General features: G+C 41.3%; 1 protein-coding gene across 4 annotated transcripts in view; it reads left to right on the top strand.

The window, feature by feature from the left end:
- The first annotated feature begins 4,994 nt into the window (after nt 1–4,994).
- Nucleotides 4,995–27,002, top strand: part of phactr4a (phosphatase and actin regulator 4a) — a 56,284-nt gene continuing 34,276 nt past the window's right edge. For 2 of the 4 annotated variants that reach the window (XR_013965608.1, XM_080786901.1), the window contains exon 1: nt 22,748–23,068. Coding sequence is in view for 3 of the 4 variants with exons in the window: in XM_080786901.1 (XP_080643027.1) it covers nt 22,999–23,068 (70 nt within the window). In the remaining variant the exon portion in view is untranslated. Of the gene's footprint in view, nt 5,320–14,207; nt 14,245–22,747; nt 23,069–27,002 lie in introns of those variants that run through there. The other 2 variants (XM_080786902.1, XM_080786903.1) reach the window with 2 other exon arrangements.

Here is a 27,002-nt window from a genome sequence, read left to right as displayed (position 1 = left end):
CTTCCCTCCCTCCCTCCCTCTCTCATTAGCAGCCAAAGTGCAGCACTAACTCTCTGTTTCTGGCACAACAGCGCCCCCTACAGGTACTAATTGTCATACTCATGCTCACAGTCACATAGGTGGGTTAACGTCACATAGGCGGGTGAACACGGACATTGCTGTTCCTTGGAGTGGTTGCACCACTCAAAAAGACAACTAGCTAAGTTAGTCTTGGTAACCAATGTGCTATTTCTCTTATTATTAAAGGACCACTTCACCACTTTTCAACCTATCTTCATATAATAGGTCCTCACTAATAATCATGATAAAATGGCACAAGTTTTTTCTACTCAGTCTGTCTCATAGGAGGGCTGTGGGCACTGGGCAGTTTAGGGATTATTAGTGAGGACCTATTCTATGACGATAGGTTGAAAAGTGGTCAAGTGGTCCTTTTAGCAGGCACAACTTGACAAAATAAAAGTGTTCTTTGTGCCTCAACACAATACCTCTCATTTGCTGTGATTTTTTTTGGAGGGGAATATTTGTGAAACATTTTATTTTCATACTCCCCAGTATTGGTTGGTTGGGAGGGGATTCGATTTGTATAAGCTTGCCTTGGTTTGACTGTACTAAACAGGCATAGAGCCCCGCTCTCCACTGCGTGGTCCACAGCGTGCGCATGGGACCGGACCTTAGTCTTTTTCAAAAATGATTAGTGGACCTTCAGCATTTCTAGTTGAGGACCTCTAGGCTAGGCCTTTTAGCGAGAATAGAATTTCTTTACCTTGTAGTCGATCAACTGCTCCGTCTTTTCCCAAGGAAGACAATGAGGCCTCTTCTCTACGGGACTCAATGCTGTGGTCCTACAAACACATGAAATGAGATTGTACAGTACGGACATCAGATTCACTACATCCATAAATTCTCTTTGGTTTTCCTCTAGGCCTCCTGCCTGGCAGTTCCAACCTCAGCATCCTTATACTGACATACTCACTGTCCCTCCTCTGTACATGTCCAAAGTAAACCCTCTCAGTCTGGCCTCTCTGGCTTTATCTCCAAAACATCTAACATGCACTGTCCCTCTGATGCACTAGTAGTTCCCAATCCTATCCATCTTTGTTACTCCAAGAGAGAACCTCAACATTTTAGTCTCTGCTACCTCCAACTCGGTTTCCTGCCTTCTCCTCAGTGAATAGTTTTAATCACATTTTAGTCACCTGGAATGTTTTAGTGTTAGTCTAGTCGTTTTAGTCGACTAAATCTACAATTGATTTAGTCGACTAAAACGTATTTTGGCGGGCCTTGATGCCATCGTAAATCGTAATGGCTGATTTTACACTTTTTACACTGAAATCTTTTGCCATTTTCAGCATACAACCAAGCGTAAAATGACTTATCCCTGTAAAACCCGGATTCATTTATACTTGTAAAAAAACAATTTCAACCTTACTACTACTTTTTACTAATAGGACTTATCAGAGGAAATTATGTAAAAAAAAGATTTTTTTTTGTTGTAAATTTTATGCACATTTATAATAATTAAAATAATAATAATACATTTATAATTTACATTTGGGGGATATATTTCACAATAATGAATAAAACATGTTCTAGAGTCTAGAACATGTTTTTTGTGATAATTAGAATGTCTAGAATCTATTCTAATTCTAATTATCACAAAAAAACATTCGTTATTTTACTTTTATTAGGGTCAAAGGTCATAGGTTACAAATTCCAGAGATTTCAGCCTCTGTGGGGGGTATTTATATGCAAATATCAGGACCAATGGCATTGCAATGAACATCAATGATGACGTTTAGGTGAAATAACATAATTTTTTTTTTTAATTAATTAAAATATGTTGTAGTATTGCAACGCTGGGTGTTACAGGGTTAAACTGGGTCTCTTGTCCATTCCTAATATTTGTCTAGTTTTTATTCGTTGACAAAATTGTCAATATATTTACTCTTAGTTTTAGTCATAGCTTAGTTTATTTAGTTTCCATTTAGTTTTCGTCAGTGGAAAAAGGTAGTCGACGAACATTTTCCATCTTAGTCAACGAAATAAACACTGGTCTAAACCAGTGAACCATACAACATATCTGTCTGTAACATAGCTGGTCTCACCATCGTCCTGCACACCTTCCCTTTCATTCTTGCTGATACTTTCCTACAATACTTCAAGTACTTACCTTATGTAAGACCCCAAGAAGTGTCTCGTCAAGTTTCTTTCCTACAGCTCCCTTCTTGGGTGTATTGGTCCAACTTCCCCAGGAATGCAGCGCTTTAAGGGCGATTCTTCCTCGATCTGAGATAGAGAAAGACATACAAATTAATTAGAGAGACAGGCCAAGGAAAACGAACATAGCAGAAACTTAACCCTATAACTACAACCCATGTTTTTAAGGGATGCATCACATTGGTTACGTTTGAATTAGTTAGCTGCTTAGTTTCAATTTCTACATATGCCAGAGAGAGCACACTTACTGACCTGATAAATGTTCACATGAGATGTACACATGTACACAACCAACCTGTTGCCCATTCCCTCAAGCGTGCTGGCTCCAGCGCCATCTGCATAGTTGCGACCCCTCCCTGCATACTGGTTGGCTGGGTCTCCGTTCCAGAGAAAGTTGGCCTGAAATGAGTGGACAAAAATATTACCAGAAACACATGAATAGATAGCCCTGACCATAACAAATGTGTAGTGTTCGAATGGAACCAAATGGACCCATGTCTTTGCAAATAAAACATTTGAGAAGCACTACTAGACTACTAGTGGACTCCTAATGTGCCATAGTGTCATAGTCAATAATTGTTGTATATTCTTCAGTATTAAAGTTGGTGTTATGATCAAAATAAGAACATTATAATGCTGTGTAAAAGAAAATCAAACATGTATTGCCACGTTCATTGTTGGTGAACAACAACGTACACTAGTGGCTAATGGCCATTAGGCTACACTTCAGTGACTGGAATAGTGAAAGGCAACAGCCCCGGCCCGGCTTTTAATGATCTTAAATACATTTATTTTAGATCGCTTTTTAGTATTGATTGATTGAAATATTTATTATTTATTAACAGTTTGCAGAATTACAGTACATTTCAAGCTCAATACAAAGACTGTTAACTGTGAGTGGACGACCCAATTAAGCATTACACTTGTTTACAAGAGGGTCGACCATGTTCAATTCATCGAAACATTTAGAGACATACTTCTATATAGTCAAAGAACAGAACAGGATTTCATCATAAAGGAGATAAAAAGGGAAAATAAACATATAAAGTGAGGGGAAAAGGGGGGGGGGGGGATTCAGATTTTATGGGGGCCAGTTTCGAATTGCAGCAGTCCGTAGGTGCCCTTTGAGAGCGGTTTTGAAGGAGTCAAGGGATTAGCATGTCTTAATGACTGTTGATTGATTGATTGAAATATTTATTAACAGTTTGTAGAATTACAGTACATTTCAAGCACAAACTCAATACAGAGACTGTTAACTGTGAGTGGACAACCCAATTAAGCATTACACTTGTTTACAACAGGGTCCACATTGTTCAATTCATCAAAATATTTAGAGACATACAAATAGACACTTCTATGTAGTTAAAGAACAGAACAGGAATTAATCATATAGGAAGCAAACAGGGAAAGGATACATATACAGTGAGGGGAAAAGGGGGGGGCGGTGAGGGGGATTCAGATTTTACAGAGGCCATGCAGTTTCGAATTGCAGCCATCCGTAGGTGCCCTTTGAGAGCGGTTTTGAAGGAGTCAAGGGATTCACATGTCTTAATGACTGTTGGTAGGGCGTTCCACATTTTGGTGGCATAGGAGCGAAAATAATTTAGTCCCTTGTTTGTTTGTGCCGAATCTGGGTTGTACATGGTTCGTTGCACTCCCTCTGGTGTTGTGGGTGTGGACTTCGTTAACATTAAGGAAGTATCTAGACAGGTACAACATAAACATTACAGAGACTTTAGTTGTCACTGAGTAATACTTTTAAACAGTTGTCATTTTGCATACATACCTAAAATTGCCGATATCCGCGACCGCGGCGCTCTCGTTCATAACAATATACTTCAACTCCAGGCATAGGGGGTCCTCCCCAGCTGCCCCCAATCAGGCTCTCCATGAAGCTGTGCGCCCGAGCGCTTCCGGGATCACGTGACCGGGCTGTTCTGTGCCCCCTCGCAACTAGAGTGGTATATAAATAAATGTAGTGGAGTCAAACGTACAATATTTGTCTTTTGAAATGTAGTGGAGTGTAATACTATATAATTATCAATCATAGCTAAATTAACCCAATCTGGGAACCCATCTGCAAAACAAAGGAAAGAATAATCTGTTGCACAAACATGTAGTGACCAGCAGAGGTCAACGTAGTCAAGCTTTTGTCAACTTTGGCAGGCAGTCACTTTAGGAAAGAGCTCAGGCTTTTCAGACAGTTCATTCATGCTCTGAGCATGAATGATACTCATGATGACAGTGCAGTTCATTCAGCAATTTAATTTAATTTCTGCGTCAGTGGCTCAGTAAAATGCATTACACGGGCCTAAAATAATTTACACCTTTCTACTGCACATTCAGTAATTAAAATCCTTAAATCAGCCCCACCCCACCTTTACCAGTTGCAACAATACAATGATGATTGCATTAGTAATTACAATACAATTATTTGCGGAGTGAAGTGAGTGCATACTTTAGCATGCCTGCTCTACTGTGAGTATATTTAGACCCCAATTATTTCGTTAATTCGCCCGACCCCCAAAGAAATGAATGCGGGACTTTTACCTGTAACAAAGTATAAATTTACCTCACATCTTCTTCCTACCTATAATAACTCTATGCTACCTACCAGTCATGACAACCAAACAAGCCAATTACAGCGTGGGCCGTCCCTCCAGGCTATGGAATGTACGTTGCTACATGGCTCTCTGGTGGTGGTAGGGCTTTGCAGCAGGTGTGGACAGTGCGCATGCGTAGCAGCAGAGCACTTTAATCCCAGGCAGTGAGTGAAGTGGAGTTGCTGCGCTAACCTGCTGCTGCAGCAACATACATACAACACACATTAGTTTGTTTACCAAGTTAATTCACCGAAACACCGCTTTAACGGCCGTTTTACAAACCCACCGCTGCTTTTTGTCTGACATTAGTCCTTGCTCGGTAGCGTAAAGTTAGTTTTATAGGCGTTATTTGGACGTTTAAAGTAAACACAGAAGGCAGAAGTTGGTTGTGATTGCAGTGAACAGGAGGCGGAGATCCGTGTGTGAAGCGACGTTCAAATGTCAAGAAGCAACTGTGTGGTCTCTTACATCTGACTGAGACCTGTTGTCTACAATACCAGTGAGTGTGATGTGTTTATCTGATGTTTATTGCTATTTAACTACTGTTATGACCTGGATAAAGTAAGGCTATTAAAATGCCTAAATCCGACACTGGCTGACTTGCAATGGTTAGCCACCTGTTGCTGCTATGGCTCTATGTTAGCAACTATCTAGGATTAGCAGCTATGGCCAGGGAAAATAGCTGATGTACAAGCTCGCGCAGATCAGCTATTTCCCTGATTTGATATCAGCTATATTTCATATTTTAGTGTAGATGTAGCATTTGGATCTATTTACTATCATAGAGGTGTTTTATCGAGTCTGACGTGATGATAGATATGCCAAAAAAAAAATACATCTATGATTGATAGTCTTGATCCAAGGAGGTTAGTGTAGAGGGAAAACCATGCAGGAGAGTGCCCAGTAATAGCCATGGGGAACTTTCCAAGTGGCTCCAGTAGTCCTTGTCATTGACATTTTGTCTTTGCTAGCTACAATGCTACCACACTTTATGAATGCTGATGTTTAAACTTAAGTCATAGTGGCCCATAAAGTGATCACAAGAACACGTCAATGTCAAATGCAGTGTCATTCGTTACAAGGAATAACCAACTGGCTACAACTGGCTACAACCTCCAAAGCCTGCATTTAGTGGGTTTTTTTCTTTGTTTATTTATTTACACATTAAACCTGAACCTGTTGTTCGTTCCCACACTATGTTAGGAAGTAGGTCAATGTTGAGAGTGAGACGAGATCACAGGGAACCAGTTTTTAGATGTGGAACTCACCACTAACTAATTTATTACTGAATCAATGGTTTTTGATTACACACAATTAGTTTTGCTTACACACTCTTCATCTGTAATACTCATGTAGAGTAGATACTGTAAATCTATGACTAGTTAGGCAAGTGTAGTTACATGACCTGAGATCACAAGAAACCAGTCTTAGATGTGAAACTATTCAACTTGAAACAAGGACCACTAGACCACTGAAGTGGTCCTTCTTTCAAGCTCAATTGAAAGGTTCCTCATCTAATCTGGTTTCATTCACAACTTGTCTGGGGAAAATTGAATAATTTAAACTAAAGTGAATACATACATTTACGTGGACCGTGGGAAAATGGACACTCCTGCTTCCTTCTTTGGTCATGCTTTGTTTTGAGAGCACTGTGAGAATGTTTGTACTTGAAAATGTCAGTTTTGTTTGCACTCTTCTTTGAGGTGCCAGCCTGTGCCTATAGTCGGTTGTGGCGAGTTTTGTTCAAGAAGTCAAGGTGTCGTTTTTTGTTTTAGTTATGTAGCATTTTAATTTGCCTCCAAGCAAAGTGAATTCCCCACGCATTCCAATGCACTTGCAGCTACTTGTTTCAGCAGGTACCATTTAGCGAAGCTATTTAGTAGAAGCACGCCCCATAGAACAACAGAGGTACTGAGGTGTGTGTGGGTGTGTGTGTGTGTGTGTGTGTGTGTGTGTGAGACTACCTGTGAGGGCCAAATGTCCCCACAAGTATAGTAAAATTTGAGAAATACAGTAGACAGTGTGAGGACACTTTTCCTGGTCCTCACAAGATAGGTGCTAGTTTTATGCTAAAGGAAAGTTAGGAGTTAGAATTACACTTTGGAAAATATTCTAAGTTGTGATTAATGTTATGCCTCATTTACATTTATACATAGTTGCACGCTGGCTGGTGTCCTGCACCAAATACAATAAATGTTACACTGCTACTAGGGTTGTCCCGATCAGGGCCGATCACATCATTTTCAAATGATCGGGAATCAGATCGGAAGCAAAAAAATATGATCGGGACATCCGTAGTATCAATATTATATCCATATCAAGATATTAGACTGGATATTGTACTATTGTGACTGTGGTTGTGTCAGATACTCAAAATCAAACGAGGATCGGGAGCAAAAAAACGTGATCGGGACAACAGTTTAGGGTTAAAATGGCCAAAGGGAGGTAAAAATGGCATTCATGAAATTGCCTATGACGTCGATGTCCTCACAAGTGTAGTAATACATACACATGTGTGTGTGTAGAAGAAAGTCAAACACAGCTGCTGCTTTATTGTATTGACTCTAGAATGTCTAGATAGACCCCATCGAAATCGTCTCAGTTGTTATATTGTGGTTTATATACAAATTAACTTACATTCCTCAGATGCCTTCCTTAGAACTGGTGTCTGTGTGTTTATACACACAGATGCCAGTATGTGTGTTCTACAGTAACAGGATGGATCTATTCTAAGAACAAAAAAAAACATCGCTAGGATGCAACTGGGACGTATCCTCAGTGATGTATCCCAAGGTCCTCAGGGTTTCGGGTCTTCAAACATCATACCCCTCACTCGGGTGACCCAGCCGGGGTGATCAAGTCCCGACTTACGTCCCAGTAGCTTCCCTCGATCAGTCCCTTAGGTTAAAACCAGGGACCAGGTATACAAATCGATATTACAAATCGTTGCTGGCAGGCAGATGACTATTATTTACATTTTGACTTTTTTTCTCCTTGTTTGAGAGAACAGGTTTACTGTTAATTCCCTTTTTGTTTTTGCATCTGTAGTTCAAGTTGTCACAGGAAAGGGAAGAAGTATAGATATAGAACAAGATTGCAGAACAAGTTCCATTAAAAAAAATCTGCGTATGCTTTTTTAAGTTGGTGACAAATGCAACCTCTTGATAGAATGAAATAATAACACAGAAAACAAGGATTCCTGAGTTAAAAAATGCATATGCATACTGATACTGTATACAAGCAAGTCAGATATTGCAGATATTCATGGATTCCAGGGGGTCCCCAGTTAAATGAGTGAATACAAAGGTTAAACAAAAAACACTTTAATAATAACCCTGTACATTAGCTAATTGAAAATAACCGATATACAAGCTCACAATGTGTCGAAGAGCGCACAAATCAAGAAGGTGGTCCACCCACGGCCACAATTCAATTTACAATTACAATTTAGGCATTTAGCAGACGCTCTTAATCCAGAGCGATTTACATTAAGCAAGAACAAAAATGCATGGGAATACATCACATAAAAACATTTATCATGAAACATGTGTAAGCTAAGAAAGTAACAGTGGAATATCTATATAATGAAACTATACATATAAACTATACATATATATGTATCTACTATGCTATACATATGTACTATGATGTGCTACATACAATGCAATTATAGTGCTGTCTACATAACATGCTATAAGTCTGTATCAAATGCTATCTAAGTCTACAGAAATGCTATCTACGGGGGTGGGGTAAGTGCTATGGGCCATGATGGAGTCTGAAAAGGTGGGTTTTCAGAGACTACGGCGGAAGATTGGGAGTGATGCTGCAATTCTGACTGCAATGGGAAGTGCATTCCACAGTTTTGGAGCCAGAAGGGCTATCAATGTATGTCCTTGACATGAAAAGGTTTCAGAACTTCTGATATAGATAGCTGAATGCAGCTATGTGGGTCTTCAATTTAGAGAGAATGTAGAGGCTGTGTTGTCACTGTCCTAGTACAGGCCTGCCGATGACAGCCGGCTCATTGAGACCTTAGATGCTGCTATTTTCCCAAAACAAACCCCAACTTGCTTCTTTGTTTAGAGAATGCCAGGCCTGCAGAATGGAGCCTGCACAATGGATGATTGTATCCACCCCCCACTCCAACCCATCCCGTCCTGCAGTACACCCGCGTGTGTATTGAGCTCCATTAATGAGCTCTTTGGGGTGTGCTGAATGAATAAGCAGGGCTGGTTGTCTATTATGCATTGCATAATGAGCCGCTGCCAGTGCTATGCCTGCTTGTGTACGTGTTGTCTAAATAATTTTCTAATCTCTACCCATATCAGACGAGTGAGACAACCACTTAAGCCAGGGCTGTCAAACGTAATAAGTCTTCAGTCATATACTGCTGTCAGGCAGAAGTACTAATATCTCGTATTCCCTTCTTGTCTTTTTTGCATTTTTTGCATTTCAAGGACTCCTACAGTGATGTAAATTGATTTTCAATGTAATGAGTCCCGGGATGCAGGGATAGTCTTTTAGATGAGTCCCACTTCAACGACGCTAAAAGTCATAATTTTTCTATTTTTTACAAATTGCAGCATTTAACTCCCATTTCATTTTATATGGTTATAGATTTGTGGTTATATTCATGTAGAAAACAGAAGAACAAATGATATGAAGATAGCAAAATAAAGTAGAATAAAAAACGGTACAGTAGTAGAGTAGTGCATCCCATGGATGCAGAGGTCGTAAACTGCGCTTTGGGATGCAAAATGCACCCTAATTTAATCTCTGCTCCTATAGAAGCATAACCATAATTTGCTCGATACTGAATTGAGAAACTTAAAAACTGTCCGGGGTGTTCACAAAAGCCTGAGTAGACGATACAATGACCAAAAGTTTTTTTGAAAGTGAAATGTCCCTTTTAACAGGTCTGTAATCTTGAGTCGAGAGTGTACAAATGGAACCAGATATGGACCCGTAAGGTTTAATCTGTTCGCTCTTGTCTCTATCGGAGTCCTTGAAATGTAAAGGTTTGAGAACCAATGCACTGACTAGTCAATATCCAATTGCGTATGAGCTACCGGTGCAAGTAATGCAGGGTGGAGGTCTTGTCCTGTCTGGCGTGCACTCTTTCCAGCCGGTGCACCGCTGTGGTCATTTTGCATTATATAGTGAGTTCAGGTAAAGGGCACAATCTTGAGGTTGTTACTTTTTCTAAGCAAATCTGAAACTGGGGAGGGGAATAGAATTTAGAGGTCTAATTCAAAAGTTATGTTTTTATGCACACATCCATCCATATGTTTCTGTGCAGGGCAAAGACCACATGATGAGAAGAAAGCAGAGCCTCCAAATTGGTTTTTACTATGCAGACAGCACGTGACATTGTTTAAAACTGAGGAAGACTAAGTTTGGACAAGACATTGTTGTTTTTTTAGCTGTTTGCTTGTTTGCATAGCATACTGTAGCTATTCGGAGCATCCAACTATTTGTGTTTGTAACTTTGTGCAGACCGTTATTTCATATTTGAGTGGTGGTTACCAAACCTTCTAGCTCGAGATAGACCCAAAAGAGAAATTTGATGTCTCCCTGGGCCCGGCGACAGAAACTAGTGAAAATACAAGCTTGAACTAATTGATGAGAACCTTTTGATGAAAGAAGAAAATAATTATATATGCGTGAATAGTGATCTGCTGGGTCAATTTGTTATAGTGGCAGATTTATGCAAATCAGTCTTCCTCCTGACTAACATACCGTATTCGTAAATTCAAAGAATATAGGCCATGGCAATTCATGGTCTGAAAATAAATTCTACTTTTTTTCTGTCAGTGTGCGAGCTGGATGCACCTTTACCATTTTAAGTGGACACCAATGTACATAATGGGTAATAGGTATGCCGCGTCTCATTCACTTGCATTGTAATGAAAGTACATAAATGTCATGGCCGGATCACCCTACAAAACCTGAATATCTGGCTTCCTTTTAGCCACGTATGTCTTTGTGCTGCGCTCTGCTCTTATGAGGGAGAGAGAGTCATGTCAGGGTACTGAATGATAGTAAAATTTGAGAAATGGACATTGCAAGAACAATTTTCCTGTTCCTCGCAATTTAGATAGCAAATCTACAAGCTCACCAAGCGGTCATGCTGCAATGTGTTGAGAACTCGTAGATCTGCTAAATCAAGTGTGAGAGAGAGACTGTGACTGTGTGAGTTGTAAACATAGCTTGTTGACATGGTGTCCTCAGGGCATAAACGTTGCATTGTGGGGCCAATGTCTCGGGTGCTCCAGTTTACTCTTCTTGTGTTTTGTGTGTGTGTGTGTGTGTGTGTGTGTGTGTGTGTGTGTGTGTGTGCTTGTACGTGTGCGTGCACATTTGCACAACAGTTAGGGTGTACATTAACCCTGCTCTGTGTTTGCTCTCGTGGCTGGCCAGTGGGCTTGTTGTTGTCTGTTGTTACATAGAATTAAATAGGGCTGCAAATATCGATTTTTCTTTTGCGATTATTCTTTCCATTCGTTTTTTGGTTCATAAATATTAGTCATATTAGTGTGTTTTTAAGATATTTTTGTAAATTTGTTGTACATCACTTAAACTATTAAGCGTTACTTTGTCAAACAATGCAGGTGTTGTGCAAAATAGTGAAAATCACCGATCTACAAGCTCACAACGTGCACGTTTTTCACTATTTAGTAATATCTTTTTGCCTAAGACTTGCCCAGATCAATTATTAATCCATTTATTTCAGAAAATGGATGCTAGTTTATTTATTTTGGCGGTTAATGGCATGTTGTTGTCCTTCAGAGAACAGAGTGCCTACCTCTGCCTCCTGCAAGAAGAGCAACTAGACATCTGAGAAGTGAGCCCAGTCGCACTGGAGCTCACCTTTTTATGCAGTGAATAATTTAACCACATCAACCCTTAGCGTCCATATTATGGGTGCGAAAAGAGCAGATCTACAAGCTCACCATTGCATCACAATGCAACACTGTGTGATCTTGTAGATCTGCTTAATTTCCCTACATTTAGAGTAACGTGATATACATGTGAACAACATTCAAAATGTTATGTGATCCATCCATCTGAATCTTTGGCAGCCGTTTAGATACTGATTTGACAAGAGGTTCAAAGATGGGTGACTGTCACTTAAACTGGTTTACCTGGCAGCTCCATTTCCAGCATCCTTCTCCCAAAGTATCACTCCTCTCATGTCCAAATCATCTCAACCTCACCTCCCGTTTTTAAAATCTCCGAACCTTCTGAACCCTGGCTGAGCACCCCTCACTTCACACGAGTGTGATTTATTTCACAGAATGTTCACTATATATGTTCAATATATTCGTGAGCATGAGAAATGACAGTTAATCCTGCCACTCATATTTGGAAGGTGTTTTAATTTTTATTTATTTCTTGCTCTATTTTGTATTTTTGATCATGTCATTTAGGCAAACCTGGTATATTGATATATATATATAAAATGCATGACGAGTTACCTAAGTAATTCCTAACATAATTAATTTATAAAATTGGCATCATTTAGAGATGGGCCTAATCTGCAGAGCAATTCCATTTAGCTCTTTCAGACCTTTGGGCACTATGCTGAGGTGAGGTTTGCAGAGTCTTCCTGTCGGGTGAATTAAAAATCGCATTTCAAGCTGCCACTGCAATGTAAACACTTGTAAAGGGCCAGAGACCTTTGGTCAGACCAAACATTACAAAGTGTGAACCGATACTGGACTGGCATGATTCCCCACGCCTGCTTTGCATCATCCTGGGGTTTACCGCCCCTACAGTCTGCACAGCCAATAGCAAACGGTGGTATCTTTTGAATTCCTAGTTAGATCAGGGAGCAACACGTGTAGTGTCCGTTTATGCTTATCGCCGTGAGTCACTTACACTGATTGAGTTTAGGTACTATGAACTCTCTAAGATCCCACCACTACTAGACTTTACTCAACAAGGCTATCTTTACCTGTAAAGTAGTGTATTGATTATTTTCTTAGCGATTGTTCTATCGATAATTCTTTCGATTAATAGAATCTTTGAGAACCATGTTTCTTTTGCCTCCAGTATGTATATTTTGTTGTTGCTGTGCAGAAACCTCCCCAGATTTTTTCCCTGTACATTTATTGCCCTTCATTATAATGTAGTGTCACAAAACGCTATTTTTATTATTAGAATCCTGAAAAGTAACAGTTCTGCACACATGAGGTTTCCACCCGACAGCAGCGATATATCAACAAATACGTCTGCTAGCCTTGTCCTCATTGGAGACAACCTGAATGTGCCCAAAGACGTGCGCTCGTTCCCACAGCTGAAAGTTAACCCGGCTGATGTTAAAACCAGGAAAACGGTATTCACAGCTGAAACCGTGCTTGACCTCGTGACCCCCATCATGTCAAGACGGGGACACTGTGTTTCCTGGAGCCTTTCAACTTACTGCTTGCTCTCTCAGGTGTATCACCTGGTGTCTGACCTGCCAACTTGCCAAGGGGGTCTTTCCACATGGCACTGTAGCAACTTAACTCTGTGTTTCTCAACCTTTTTTCCATTTCATTATTGGTTTCTGGGCGTTTGTGTTTGAGAACCACATTTACTAAACTATTATGTCTGGGACACCAATCTACACTGTACAATCCTATTCATTTAATCTCTCAACTCCAGGGCTCCAGGGGTCAACTCCAGGGGTCCTAATTGGATAATCGATTTTACTCATGGCCCAGCAAAATAACTCTGAATTGATGAGATCTTTTGCACTATGATAAATAGGATCTGTCCTACTTGATCTCTGCACATTGCTTTTAGATTAATCAATGTACAATTATAACATAGCTGAGTAAGCAGACACAATCAGTTAGTTTCTGCAGCTCTCTGTGTTAGCTATTAATTAGACTGTCTGATTGGACTGGATAGCTCCTCATCCATTCTCAGTGTATCAGAGTATTCTATGCTCTGTTGATGAGGTGTGTGTGTGTGTGTGTGTGTGTGTGTGTGTGTGTGTGTGTGTGTGTGTGTGTGTGTGTGTGTGTGTGTGTGTGTGTGTGTGTGTGTGTGTGTGTGTGTGTGTGTGTGTGTGTGTGTGTGTGTGTTAGTTACACTATACAGTAGTAGTACATGCACTATTCACAGTACCATTACACTTTGCCATTAGGAGTTATTTTGTAACGTACATACTATACATAATACGTATAGTGTTTTGTTCCTCTATACGGCCTGTGTGTGTGTGTGTGTGCTACAGATAATACATGAAGAGATTAATTAATGCATAGGCCCACTTTATACATTTTATAATTTATACACATTCTAAAGCATTTTTTATGCCTTGTTAAAAGTTGATTCATAAAATGTAATGGTTTCATTGAGACTTTCATTGATGGTTCAATTTTGTTTGTATCATTTCAGGAGCTGACTGGACGCGACCCTGGGATGGAAAACCGTGGTAAGAGAGCTGCTCTTTTAATTCAATATACTGTACCAGTGGTTCTCAAAGTGAGTTAATAATATAGAATCAAACTTTGAGTTCAAAGGTGCTGAGAACTGTCTATATAGTATATTGTGAATGATACATTACTATATACAGTAGTTTGTTTGTGCAGTAATATGGATCTCCCTGTCTCTCCAGCATATAAGAAGACTATATAGCATGGGAACGTAGAGCTATTTATCATTTAAACGTTGTGGCACTTATTGTACGGTACACAAAACTAAATACACTCCAAGCAGTTATTTTGGACAATTGTGCGCAACCCAGCGCTGCAGGGCAGGCTCCCAACTCGTTGAGAAGAATTAATTAAACTAAGCCTGCCTGATAAACTTCATCTGGCATGATTCCAACAGTCCTCATTAACGATAAGGCAATTTAGCTTGATGCATTATGGAGCAGATTAGAGCTCAGAGTGGATTCTAAAGTGGTTGACAAAATGCGATCTCTTTGCAGTGTAGGGCAGTGGCTCTCATTTGCATGTCAAGGAACCCCAGATTGATATGTAGGCTATGTATTTTGTATCCCACTTTGAATTTATTTAGTCAAGGACCCTCAATTTTGTTTTTTTCATTATTTTTTTGAGGAGCGCTAGCCCCTTCTATATTCAGCTTTTGGTGTAGATTAGTCTGGTTGTGATTGGATCTCCGTGCCCCCGAAGTTGTTTATCACCAGAGGCATTTAAAAACAATCCGTCCCAAATGCAGATTCCACACAGAGATGCCAGACTAACATCTACGGCTACTAGTACTACGCAGTGATGTTAGTCTGGTCATGCCTGGCTCATTTGTTATTGCCTAGTGACTTTTTTTTTTAAATATATTTTAATTTCTTTAATCACAAGAAAATGTAATTTAGGAAAACAAATCAAACCGGATTAAGACACTCCAGAAGTCATTTGATCGTCTTATGTTACATAATTGACAGACGGCGTCATTTGTATGTCAATAGTCATATTGTTATAAACCTTCCGGTTGAAATGATTAAGCAATATCACTTTTTATTTATTCAGTTGTATTTTATTGTAGTGAGTTGTTAGTCTTTATGGGGCTATTTATAGTTCTAATGAGCTTCTTGTCATAGTATCATCATGGGAACAGAAAACGGTGAGTCAGTCATTGGCCTTGGTGTTTACGTTATGGACTTTTTCTAAGGGGTTGGTTTAGTGTTGAAATTATGGAGTTGTAATCTTAAGGGATTGGCTGGGTGATAAAACCCAGTGTTTCTCCCAAGTGTGTGGCTTTGAGGTTAGGTTTTTTAGGCATAGTTATACTTAGATTAAGGGTAGAGTTAAGGTTTTTACTGAGGCTAAGGTCAGGGTTGGTTTAGGCATAGTTTTACAGTGTGTGTAACCACGCCCACCGAAGCGAAACGCCAAAGAAAGAGGTCCTCCTGTGACGTGTCGAGGTGTTGACACAGCAGGCTATCTGATTGGGCCTCTCCCAGAGGACACACCTGTAGGTTAGTGAGGCCTCCGGGTGTTCTGTTCCCCTCTGAGACACACACACACACACACACACACACACACACACACACACACACACACACACACACTGCCACACAGCCTCCAGTCTCATTTCAACACAGTAGATCGGTACACCGGACCTCACTCAACTCACGTGGCTCACTCACTGGATGCTGTTACTTGTTCAGTTGGTCTTCTGGTGACATCTCTGGATAAAAGACCTGTAATGGCCGTACAGTCTGAACATATGAGTGAGTAAAGGAACCATTTTTTCATTGCAATTAATTTTAATCTGTGGGTGAATTGACTATATAATGACTGACTAGTGAAACATAATTTGTTTGTATTCTAGTATCACTGTGAACTGAAGTGAGATGGTGATTGATTAGTGAAGTTGTACTTTGTCTTTAACCCAATATTGGGGCTCAAAGAGTTGATTAAAGTATGTGGTATAGGGCTATCGATGATTTTTTTCTTGTCGATTATTCTATTGATTACTTTAATTGTACAACGAATAGAAGCAAAGAAAATATATATTTTTTAATAATCCACTGAATTGGTTGTGTCAGCTTGTAGATCTGCTATGTTTGCTATTTTCTTTAAGATATATTCTTTGGGGTCTTTCTGCATTTATTGATATATTATCAGTAGGCTCAGGCTGCAATGGGGAGAGAGATGGGGCGTGACACGCAACAAAGGTCAGGAGTCGAACCCGCAACACGCTGGTGGTGCCCAGATGGCTACGCCAACTGCCCGCGCCACTGTTCGCTATATATATATATTTTTTAATAATCAGTTTAATCGATTCACATTTGCAGCCCTGGCCTAGGATGAACCAACCGACAGTGCTTTTCTAAACGAGGAGGCCATAGTTCAAACAGATTAGATTGCTTGATCTTCTCATCCCTGTCTGGCGCAGTGTGGCCGCACACTTTAAAAATAAACTGTCACTTCCTGTCTAGGATTTATGACCTTAAACTGATGCGTTTCTGGCACTAAAAAAATGGGACCTTTTGACTTGAGTCACTCAAAGGCTTTCAGAACCTTGTATTTTGGTTCTGGCTGGGGGCTTAGTCATTCATGATGCTTTTCTATCTCTCGGGGGGCTGTCATTTCATTTTTGATGAGTCCACCGCTGTGGTATGTTTCTCTGAGTCATCAGGTTATTTATTTATATTGTGACAGCCTTGCATGTTTGCCCAATTAAGCGGAAGGACATGATAAGACGGAAGCGAAGGAAACTGTGACAAAGTTCTGAGGCACATTTTAAGTTTCTCTATCTGCTACACGTTGTACTGTGGCAGTACATTGTACGTTGTACTTATATAAAAAAATACTGATGTAAATAGTGCATTTTTATAGCCCCTTTATCCAAAGCGCTTTAAAATGTGCATTACATACTCCCATTCACACACCGACGGCGGAGGAAACCATCCAACCTGCTCATCGGGAGAAATTTAAGGTTCACCGTCTCGTTCAAGGACACTTGAGGGCACTAACCCGGTGTATTCTGTATGTATTCTGGTATGTGTAACTTGATCTCTACATTATTGTGATCTGATGATGATTGACAGCCTGTGGTCACTATTATTAGGACATACCTGTCATATTCAGTGGACCGTCCCTGTCTGATGAAGGCTTTTTCAGCTGAAACGTGTTGGTTCTGGTACTCGTCTTTTTCTTTTTATCTTTGCCAGCCAATGATATCATGAAGTTGTCAGTGTTTTCCACAAAGGAAAGGAACTTCCATTGGTTAGCTCTCTGTCAGGGTTTCTGTTTACTTATAATGAGCAGCCAACATCCATCTACTGTATGTGACAGTGGTTCTAATTATTTTCCATACGCCACAGTCGACCCAAGTCTCGCATTCCACGCATACCCCACTCATATTGGGGTCTCGTGCCATAGCCCTGGTTGTACACTAGAGGGCACTGTTGTATTGTTGGCTTGCAGCTGTGTCTTTGTCAAGCAGCTTTGTTGATGCTTTGAATGTCTAGGGCTGTCTTGATAACACATTCAAGTTGACCATTAATTGTCACACAAATAATTGCAATTAATGATTTAATTGTGTTTATTTCTTTTTTTTAATGTTTATTTTCGTGGCTTTTGCCTTTAGCCTTTATTTTATATTTTTTATGGAGGGACAGACAGTAGGCTGACAGGAAATGGGGAGAGAGATGTGGGGGATGACATGCAGTGAAGGCCGCCAGGATCGGGAGTCGAACCTGCAGCACACTGCCAGACTGGATTACCAGCCAAGGTGCCTGGACTGCTGAGCCACGGTCCAGGCCATTGTGTTTATTTCTGTTTGCCTTTTAGGCTTCAAAATGCACAAGGCAGAATGTCCGATACATGATTAATAACTTAAATATACGCATGAGGGAGAGAAGCGAGGTCGCGTGCACTGGCCATATATGGATTGTGTCTTGAGTGTACAGGGTCTGATGAAGTCAGATCAACATAATTGGAATGTCAGAATAGGTCAGCTCCATATATGGAGGGTCATCTAAGGGTGGCAGAGGGGGCAGTGTCTTGAGTGTACAGGGTCTGATGAGGTCAGATCAACATAATTGGAATGTCAGAATAGGTCAGAAGGGTGGCAGAGGGGGCAGTGTCTTGAGTGTACAGGGTTTGATGAGGGCCTGTTGAGAACTCTAGTTTCCGCCGGCTGCCGGGCACGGCTGCACTGATATCTTTGGGGTGGGCTCGTCTAGAGTTTAAATGGACAGGTATCAGTCAAATGGGAGACATCGAAGAGGAAGGATGGATGGGGATGGATCAACATATGGAATGTCAGAACAGGTTCATATCCATATACTAATATTGGTGACATCAGGAATTTCCTTATAGGGAATGTCATCCATATATAGACATTCCCATATTCCCGTATATGGGCTTAATATCCCTGAAGATGTCATAGTGATGTCACGAGACCTGGGCACAATATATGGGGGCTTTCCCCATGTATGGGAATTTTGAGTGACGAAAAACGCCCCATGTATGGGGATTTTGAGTGACGAAAAACGCACAATTCCATTTATAATTCAATTATGAAAAATGTATTGATAATTGCGATTAGGCAATTATGTAATACTTGTGACAGGCCTGACGTGACAAGACACCAGATTTATGCAACAACATGCTGTGAGTGAGTGTTTAAATGTTTCTTATCTAAAGACAACTTCCCGTTAAATTAATCCATGCTGCTGATTGCTTCGTGCATGTTGAACTCACAGGGACCTGTGCCGTTTAAGCTTGTTTATTGCTATTAATTGCAAATTAGGTAGAGATCAAATCTGGGCAGTTCTGGGCTTCTGGCAGTGTTGTGCAATTATTTTACTTGGCCTTTGGTTAAAAAAACAGGAAGTAGAACAGGAAGAATACGATGCAGCGAAAAGATAGCCTGTATCTAAACAAAAATACTGCAAAAAAAGCCTAATATAATATTAGTAAAGTTTCTAAAGCCCTAACCACACCAATGCAACTCCTTGCAACTCCAGGAGTTGCATTGGTGTGGTTGACCGTTAAACGGTTTTGTCCCAAGGAGTTGCAACTGGTGTGGTTTGGGCTTTTACTCAACCAGGCAAAAAAGCATTGTATACTCACTGTCCATTCTAAATAGATGCTATTTGCACAAGAAAAGTGTAATGATTCTGGGACTATAGTGTATAAGTCTAAAATAGATCAATGTTTAATTTTCCTACGACCTATACTTTGTCTGAAGACCATCTGCTGACGAGGCATGAGTAATGTTATGGGTCCCGTTATTCTTTTCAAAAATACATTCCCAAAGAAAAGTACATTTTCATGAATTGAAAACAAATTCAATGATTATTTTTGTAATTTCAATGAAGAAAGAAAAATCAAAAGAATGAGAAAACAAATGTTAAGAAAATAGCCGATCTACACGCGGTGCGAAGTGTTGTGATCTTGTAAACTAGGGCCAACTTTTCTAAGAGGAGATTGCGTGCACACCTCGTAGTTGTACCTAGTTAGACCTAGTTGTACGTAGTTAGACCAGGTGCAGAACATCCAGGCATTGCAGGCAAGAATTAAAACATCTTTACAGTCACACTGGTGACGGTTGTATTAATGACATGAATAAAATGGCCATTAATAAAACTGTTTGGGAGCTTTAGACCTGTGTTGCGAAATCATGGATTTTATATCGCACCTCGTGACACGTCACACCACCATATATGGCTGTCGGTCCATCACACCTCGTGACACGCTCCATATATGGCCGTCTCCATATATGAAGATCACGACACTGACCTCATCCAACCCTGGATAGCCATACATGGAGAAGACTGGATCATCACCTAGATCTGCATACTGTATATGGAGCTGGCCAGCAACTCTACATCTGACCTCAAATCCTTAGATCTCATTATATGGAGCTGACCTGTTCTGATATTCCCCACCTGTCCTTCCTCTTCGATCTCTCCCTTTTGACTGATACCTGTCCATTGACATTCTAGACAGTCCCGCCAAAAGTTATGGGCGAGACTGAGTTCTCAACATGTGTATGTTTAAATGTAGGAAACAAAACAAAGGGGACATTTCTCGTGACCCTTTGTAAAAGTACGTCTGCGACCCAAACATGGCTCGCGACCCACTGTTTAGGAAACAGTGCGCTAGCCGTTAGTCCCACCCTGAGTGGCATGGGAAACCACAGTGTGTGCATTCTTCCTTTCCTGTTTCCCTCCTTATCTGTCACACCATGCAGGAGAAGGCCACTTTACTCCCACACACTGATTACACCAACACACTGCTTCACAAACAATGGCTCCCGACCCATTTCTAGGTCAAGTAATTACAAGTAATTATCCCCTATTTTTCCCCGCTACAATTTGTGCTTTTGAAATGATTGTTTCAAAATATTACAAAAATAAATACATTCATGTAAAGAAATCTGAAAAGTTTCGATAAATAAACATCAAATACATCCATAACATAAATACAAATCCATAAAATGTAATACGGGAAATAAGCTCACAGCCTGCCACAGTGTGACGTGTTGTCTCTGACTCTCTGTACGTACAGTACGTGTGTACGTCTGTAATCCATGTAACTCAAATACACGCGTTCTACACCACCACAGGGAGTGCACTAGTGCAGTGCCCGGTGCCAAGTCCGTCCGATAGTCGTTGTCCAGAACCAGCACAAAAGCCTCTGCCCGGGCTCTGGACCTGATCACCTCTATATTTCCATATATGGAGCTGCCCTGTTCTGACATCACAACAATTCATATTTGGGCATGCTTGACACAGAACTCCATATGGGACACAGAGAGACAGATACAGAAATCTCCATATATGGGCATAAAGGGGTCACAGACAGATGGGTGGAACGGGTACTCTGGTACGGGTATTGCATATAGCCGGGTGGATGGATGCTCTACAGCCGGGCACCGGTCTAGTGCATATAGGGCTTAACTGATTCATTCATGAAGTTTGGGTCCCAGACGGGAAACGGTTTTGGGAACCACTGCACTAAACTAGCTCACACCCAGGCTGTAGTGTTAAGTCTCTGATACACATGATACTCAAATCACTGTATCTCATCATGTTGCTCACTGATTTTGTCTGTTGATGGTTGATGCAGCTGATGAAAAAATTGATACAGTACGACGTGTATCATGTCCTTTTACGCCGCAGCCTTCCGTGCCCCTGTCTGTGCGGTGCGATCCACTGGGATTTTCTGCAAGATTAAACATTCAGCCTACGGTTCTGGTCTGTGTCAGTTCAGTGCACTCTCCACAGTACTGCTAATGCCCAGGATGAAAGCACATAAGCCTTCCGCGGACCGTTTGTTATGGAGAAGTCACTGACATATTGTGTCTGTCTGTTCTATGCTGGACTGTTAACTGAAACTTGTTCAAAGGAACTACTGAGATTTTCCTACTACCATATCCATATTCTGGGGGGGGGACGTTAGTCAAAAATAGCAGATCTTCAAGCTCACAACGTGTCACATGGCAATGCATTGTGAGCTTGTTGATCGTCTATTTTTAGCTATGATATTTGGTGTAGAGGGGGTCCAAGTACAGAGCCAACTCTGGCCCAGTTTACTAAGTCTAGAGCACTGGGAAAGTGTTGTGAGTATGAGGCAGCTACAATTGTTTAAACGGATCTACTGTATACATGAGAACAGAACAAAACGGAAGCAGATATACAGCAATAGAACAGTAACAAATCTAGAACATAGTCCGGCTTGTGCATATAGATATATTCTGGGGTGAATATTTGGTGAAAATATCCGATCTATACAAGCTCAAGTAGAGGGCAAAAATTAGGGGGCCTGACATTGACCCCCGAGGAACCCGGTGAACTACAGTATTTATATACAAGGTCTAAGTTGTTAGAGTCATCTCTCAGCACTTAGTGGTTGAAAACAAATAAAAGCCTGTTTCGCAGAATGATAGCTACTCACTGCGTCGCTTTAAACCTGTATGGCCAAGTATGTAAACAAAGCTTACATGCTAACAGCGCTGTTAAGTTTACTCATGCATGCATGTACCAAGAAGCTATGGTTCCTGACAAGTGTCACCAGACACCTCTGTAACGTCACTTCCTCTCCCCCCTCCCCTGGGTGCACTTGAGCACCGCCCAGCGCCGTCTCACCTTGCCCCCGTGTCTCGGGTTTCCTCTCTCCGCTTAGACTCCTCCCCCTTGCCCTTCTTCTGGGAGTCGGTGTGTGCGTGCGTGTGTGAAGCCAGGAACCACGGCATTGGCTAAACCCCTCCACACCGGATGACCAGGCCTACGGACACTTGTTGCAGCTCTCACGGCTGTGCACTTTGCCCCTGAAAAAAATGTTTGCCCTTAAGGAATGACAGGCATCTGAGACTGGCCCTTTTTGCCTTATTGCCATACCTTATTTATGAAGACAGACAGGCAGACATGCAGGAAGGGTGGGACTTAGAGAGAGAGAGAGAGAGAGAGGGCAAAACACACACAAGCTGAAGGGAGGAAGAGGGGGGGGGGGGGGGGGGTGAGAGCGAGAGTACAGACAGCCGGGGAGAGACCAAACGAACGAAGCACACAGTGAGCAGGCAGTTCAGTGTTGGGTTACAGGAGTTCTAACGCTACTTGGAGAGAGAGAGAGAGAGAGAGAGGAGTTAAGGTGCCTTCAGTTCTCCGTCCTCTCCCCGTAGCCTTGCTTCCCCGCTGCGGGGCCTCCCCTCAGGAGAGGTAGGGGCAGGCAGGCAGGCTGGCAGCGGGGACAGGGGCAGCGCTAGTAGCATGGGACAAAACGTCAGCGCGGAGACAGCCGTCCAGCAACCTGCACCACACAAACACCTAAACCACACGGGTGAGTCTGCTGCTCCACGGCCCTCCGCACGCAGGGCTGAACGCATTCATAATCATAACGAGAGCCAGGGAAAGACAGGTTATTCAGTCGGTCATGTATACCCGTGTTGTTCGCGTAGGGAGGGACCAGTCAGCTGACTGTAGACGCGAACTACACAGGTATGACATGGCTGTGTTGATGGCACAGAAGTGAACGGTCATACTGTGTTGTCCGCGTACAGACGGCCTGTCAGCCATGCCTGTCTTGTTGCTTTTATGTTTGAAGCGAGTGAGTTGTGTGTGTGTGTGTGTGTGTGTGTGTGTGTGGGGGGGGGGGACTGGCGGTTGGTGGTTTGTGTGGCGGATACCTGAGCAGGTGTTTTCATATAAAAGAAGAGAGTGAGGCGGGTGGGAAGAAGGTGGCAGGCACAGACAGGTGGAAGGAAGAAAGAATGCAGACCGGCTGATGGAATGTGGTGATTGTGAAACATCTACCCCACGTAGCCCCACATATACTGGCTCTGTGTATGTGTGTGTTGCACATAACTCTTACCTCCCACTTCTGTGCGGAGAGATGTGGGTGCCTGGCACCATGCAGCTGCTCACAACATGTGTGGATGTATCTATTCTTTATCATACCATATGTTGGAAAAGGATGAGGTCATATTGGTTGTTTGTTGTTTACCCAAGCCCCCGTCTATCTCCTTATTCTAACAGAGAGAACAAACTCTAAACCTGTTTTTAGGTGTGCGTGTGTAAACCTTGAGTTTGGAGAGACACATACACACACACACTCACAGTTTCACACACACATACTGTACACACACCTACATGCTGCTTATTATGCGAAATGCTTAACAGACAAAAGACAGCATAGCAAGTGGATTTATGGATTATGAGTTTGCAATCCACCAAGCTCTGCAACACTCAGCTTTGTCCGTGATTGGTTTACCCTGTTAAAAAAAAGAAGAAAATGCTAAGCCACATGACACGGTTGCCATTTACAGCAGAATCTTTATGGACTTTGATTTGTTGGCGGCGTCTTGCAGTGGACTTCGCCTGTTATGCTTTAGCAGAAACAAAACCTTGTTAAGCTGTAATATTCTGGAAAACGTATTTTCTCAACTTCGGGTTCAGGGACCACCAGGGTTAGGGTCTTAGGTCACTCTAAATGAAACACTGACACTTTTGCAGTGTGTAGATTGGGGTCACACTAGGCATGTAACAATTAACATTACAGCTGTAATAGTTTCCATATTGAAAAAAATATTCATAATATTTACCATTGTCCAAAATAATGAAAATGGCATAAAACATATCTACTAGATCAGGTATTTCAACTATTAAAGTTATTACAGTCATTCATTTGTATATTTATTTGCACAGTACAATGTCAAAAGTGTAAAAGCCATCCATACTATTTTCTATACTATATTCATGATGTGCCATTGTTAAAAAAAAAAGATAGAATTTCTTCAATTAATCGAAACACTGCACTGCAGGGTATTGGGTTAACGGGTTTAAAGCTTTGTATTATGATAGTAATCAGTGTTTGTTCAGTAACGAGACTCCCCCTGTCTCTCCCGCTCTTTAATAAACGGAAAATAAATGTTCAGGGTAGGTGACACAATGTCAGCCAATGGTGTAACCATTCATCAGCTTCATTTATTTGTTCATTATATTATATCCTGTCTGAGTTCTCTACACCAGTGGTTCCCAAACTCTTTCATGTCAAGGACCCCCCAAATTGACACTATTTAGCCCGCGGACCCCCATTTGAAAATATATGGCAGGGACCCCCATGAGAGAAGATTTGTACGGCTTTAGCAGTGATTCTCAACCCGTTTAATTTCAAGGACCCCCCAGTTTGATATGCATTAGGCTTCAGACCCCCCATTTAATGGCATTTCCATCTCTGAGACCCCAATTTATATTGTAAAATCAATGTCTATTGGGTCTATTTGGTTCCAAACTATCATTCAGCTGGGGACCCCCTGGAACTCTCTCAAGGACCCCACTTTGGGAACCACTGCTCTACACTGCTGGGATGAAATTGGTATCCTGTCCTAAAAAAATGCATGTTCTGTTTAATGAAGAGCTGGACAAACACACTATAACCATGAGTACTATCAAGAATAAAATAAAGTGTGCCATACTGCCTTCTTTCAACATGTACTCTTCTAGCACAACAAGGGGGTTTCACTGGGCCACATGTTATGCTCTGTACGTCGCAGAATGTATTTTTGCCTCTCGCACCTTGCAGCTGGTGTCAGAGGGCTTGTGGCTGTGGACATGCTTACTGCATGCCATTGGCATGGGTCATCATGTTTGCCACAGGTCACGTGTGCTTTCAAGCAAAAAAAAGTACTCACTGAGTCTGACCTCAGTGGCCGCTTTTGGTTTCAATTTCTGAGGGGTTTAAGGTGTATCGGTTATGGTTTCAATTTCTGAGGGGTTTAAGGTGTATGGGTTAGTCAATTATACAAAATGAATGTTTCGGTAATCAGTAATTTCATAAAGAAATAGATTAATAATTGATCTGTATTTTGGGCATGTCATTATACGGTATGCAAAACAAAGTTTCAAAAGATACAACAAAAAGACAAAAAAAGAAGCTACTCTACAATCTCTCATCACACCCCGTGAGCTTGTAGATCAGCTATTTTGATTCTGAACAGCACCATTGTGCATTGATGTATACTATAAGAGCCATGTGGTTAATCGATTCACAATCCCGATTTATTTATCGGCAAAGCAATCCTTGGAATAAAGAACAAAATCGATAGTTTCACACAACCCCACAATATTGATTTAGATTTCTGAGGACCTTGCAAGGGAAACACAAATCCCATTATTGTCTTTGTCCTTTTCATTTCCATTTCCCAGGACGTGTTGCAGCCTGTCATGGAAAATAAACTATCTTGTTGCATTGTTTGATTGCGATTGGTGTGAGGACCTGCTGGAGCCTGTAATGTTAACCCATTCTGACCGGGCACCCATTTTGGTGTTGGCATCATGTTATGCTTTAGCTATTGAAAAATAGCAGATCTACAAGCTCATATCGCGCCACCGAGTGGCGCGATACGAGCTTGTAGGTCTGCTATTTTTGAAAAATTCGAAGAACGACTGACATTTTTAGTATCTGATCTCAGGTCAGAATGGGTTCATCAGACCAGTGTGTGTCCCGTGGAAACCTCGTATGAATCTGATCTCAGGTCAGAATGGGTTAACAGTGTTGTGCCGTTGTTTACCCCCATTTAAGTGCTGCTAGGTTTACATCGTCGTTGTTGGGTGGAAACCTTGTATGTAAAAAAACTGCTTTTGCTTGATTCTTGTATTACGAAAGGGGGCGTTAAAATTACAAAAACAAAAACAAAACAAAAGTTTAAAATGAGATAGAAGGTTTCTGCCCCATAATGGCGATATTCCAACAGGCCGTATCTAGGTTAAAGAATTGGTGTTTAGTATTGTAGCCTGGTGTGTCGCTAGTACTCGCTACCTCTCAGTCTTTATATAGCTCTCCAGCCCTTTGATGTCAGTCTCACTTTGTCTTTCACAGCTCAATGTGTTTTCTTTTTTTTTAAATCCACTGTAGCTTTGATATGTTCACCACCTCAGATTGTTGTTATGAGCTGTTGCAGTGGTTCGCAAAACATTATCACGTGAAGACAATGCATAATTGATGCAATTCGGTCACGGACGCCCTTTTGGAAAGATTTGGTACCAGGGATGGACCCCCATAAGAGAGGATGTTAGTTGTTAAGATTAGATTATTACAGTACAGAATTCTACAACTGTCTACACTGTAGGTGGAGAGAGAGAAACCTATGATTTGATTTCATACATTCTCTCATTGGATTACCTTCTAGATGGCGAGATCATAGTGAAGTTGGCCACTTTCAACCAGGTGCCCATATTTTGGGGCGACAAAAGTAGACAAAATAGTGAAGATTTGC

The sequence above is a fragment of the Protomyctophum bolini genome, assembly GCF_963924005.1.
Source record: "Protomyctophum bolini genome assembly, chromosome: 17".
NCBI lineage: Eukaryota > Metazoa > Chordata > Actinopteri > Myctophiformes > Myctophidae > Protomyctophum > Protomyctophum bolini.
Note: the sequence above shows the minus strand (reverse complement) of the source record. Positions and strands in the feature narration are given on the sequence as shown.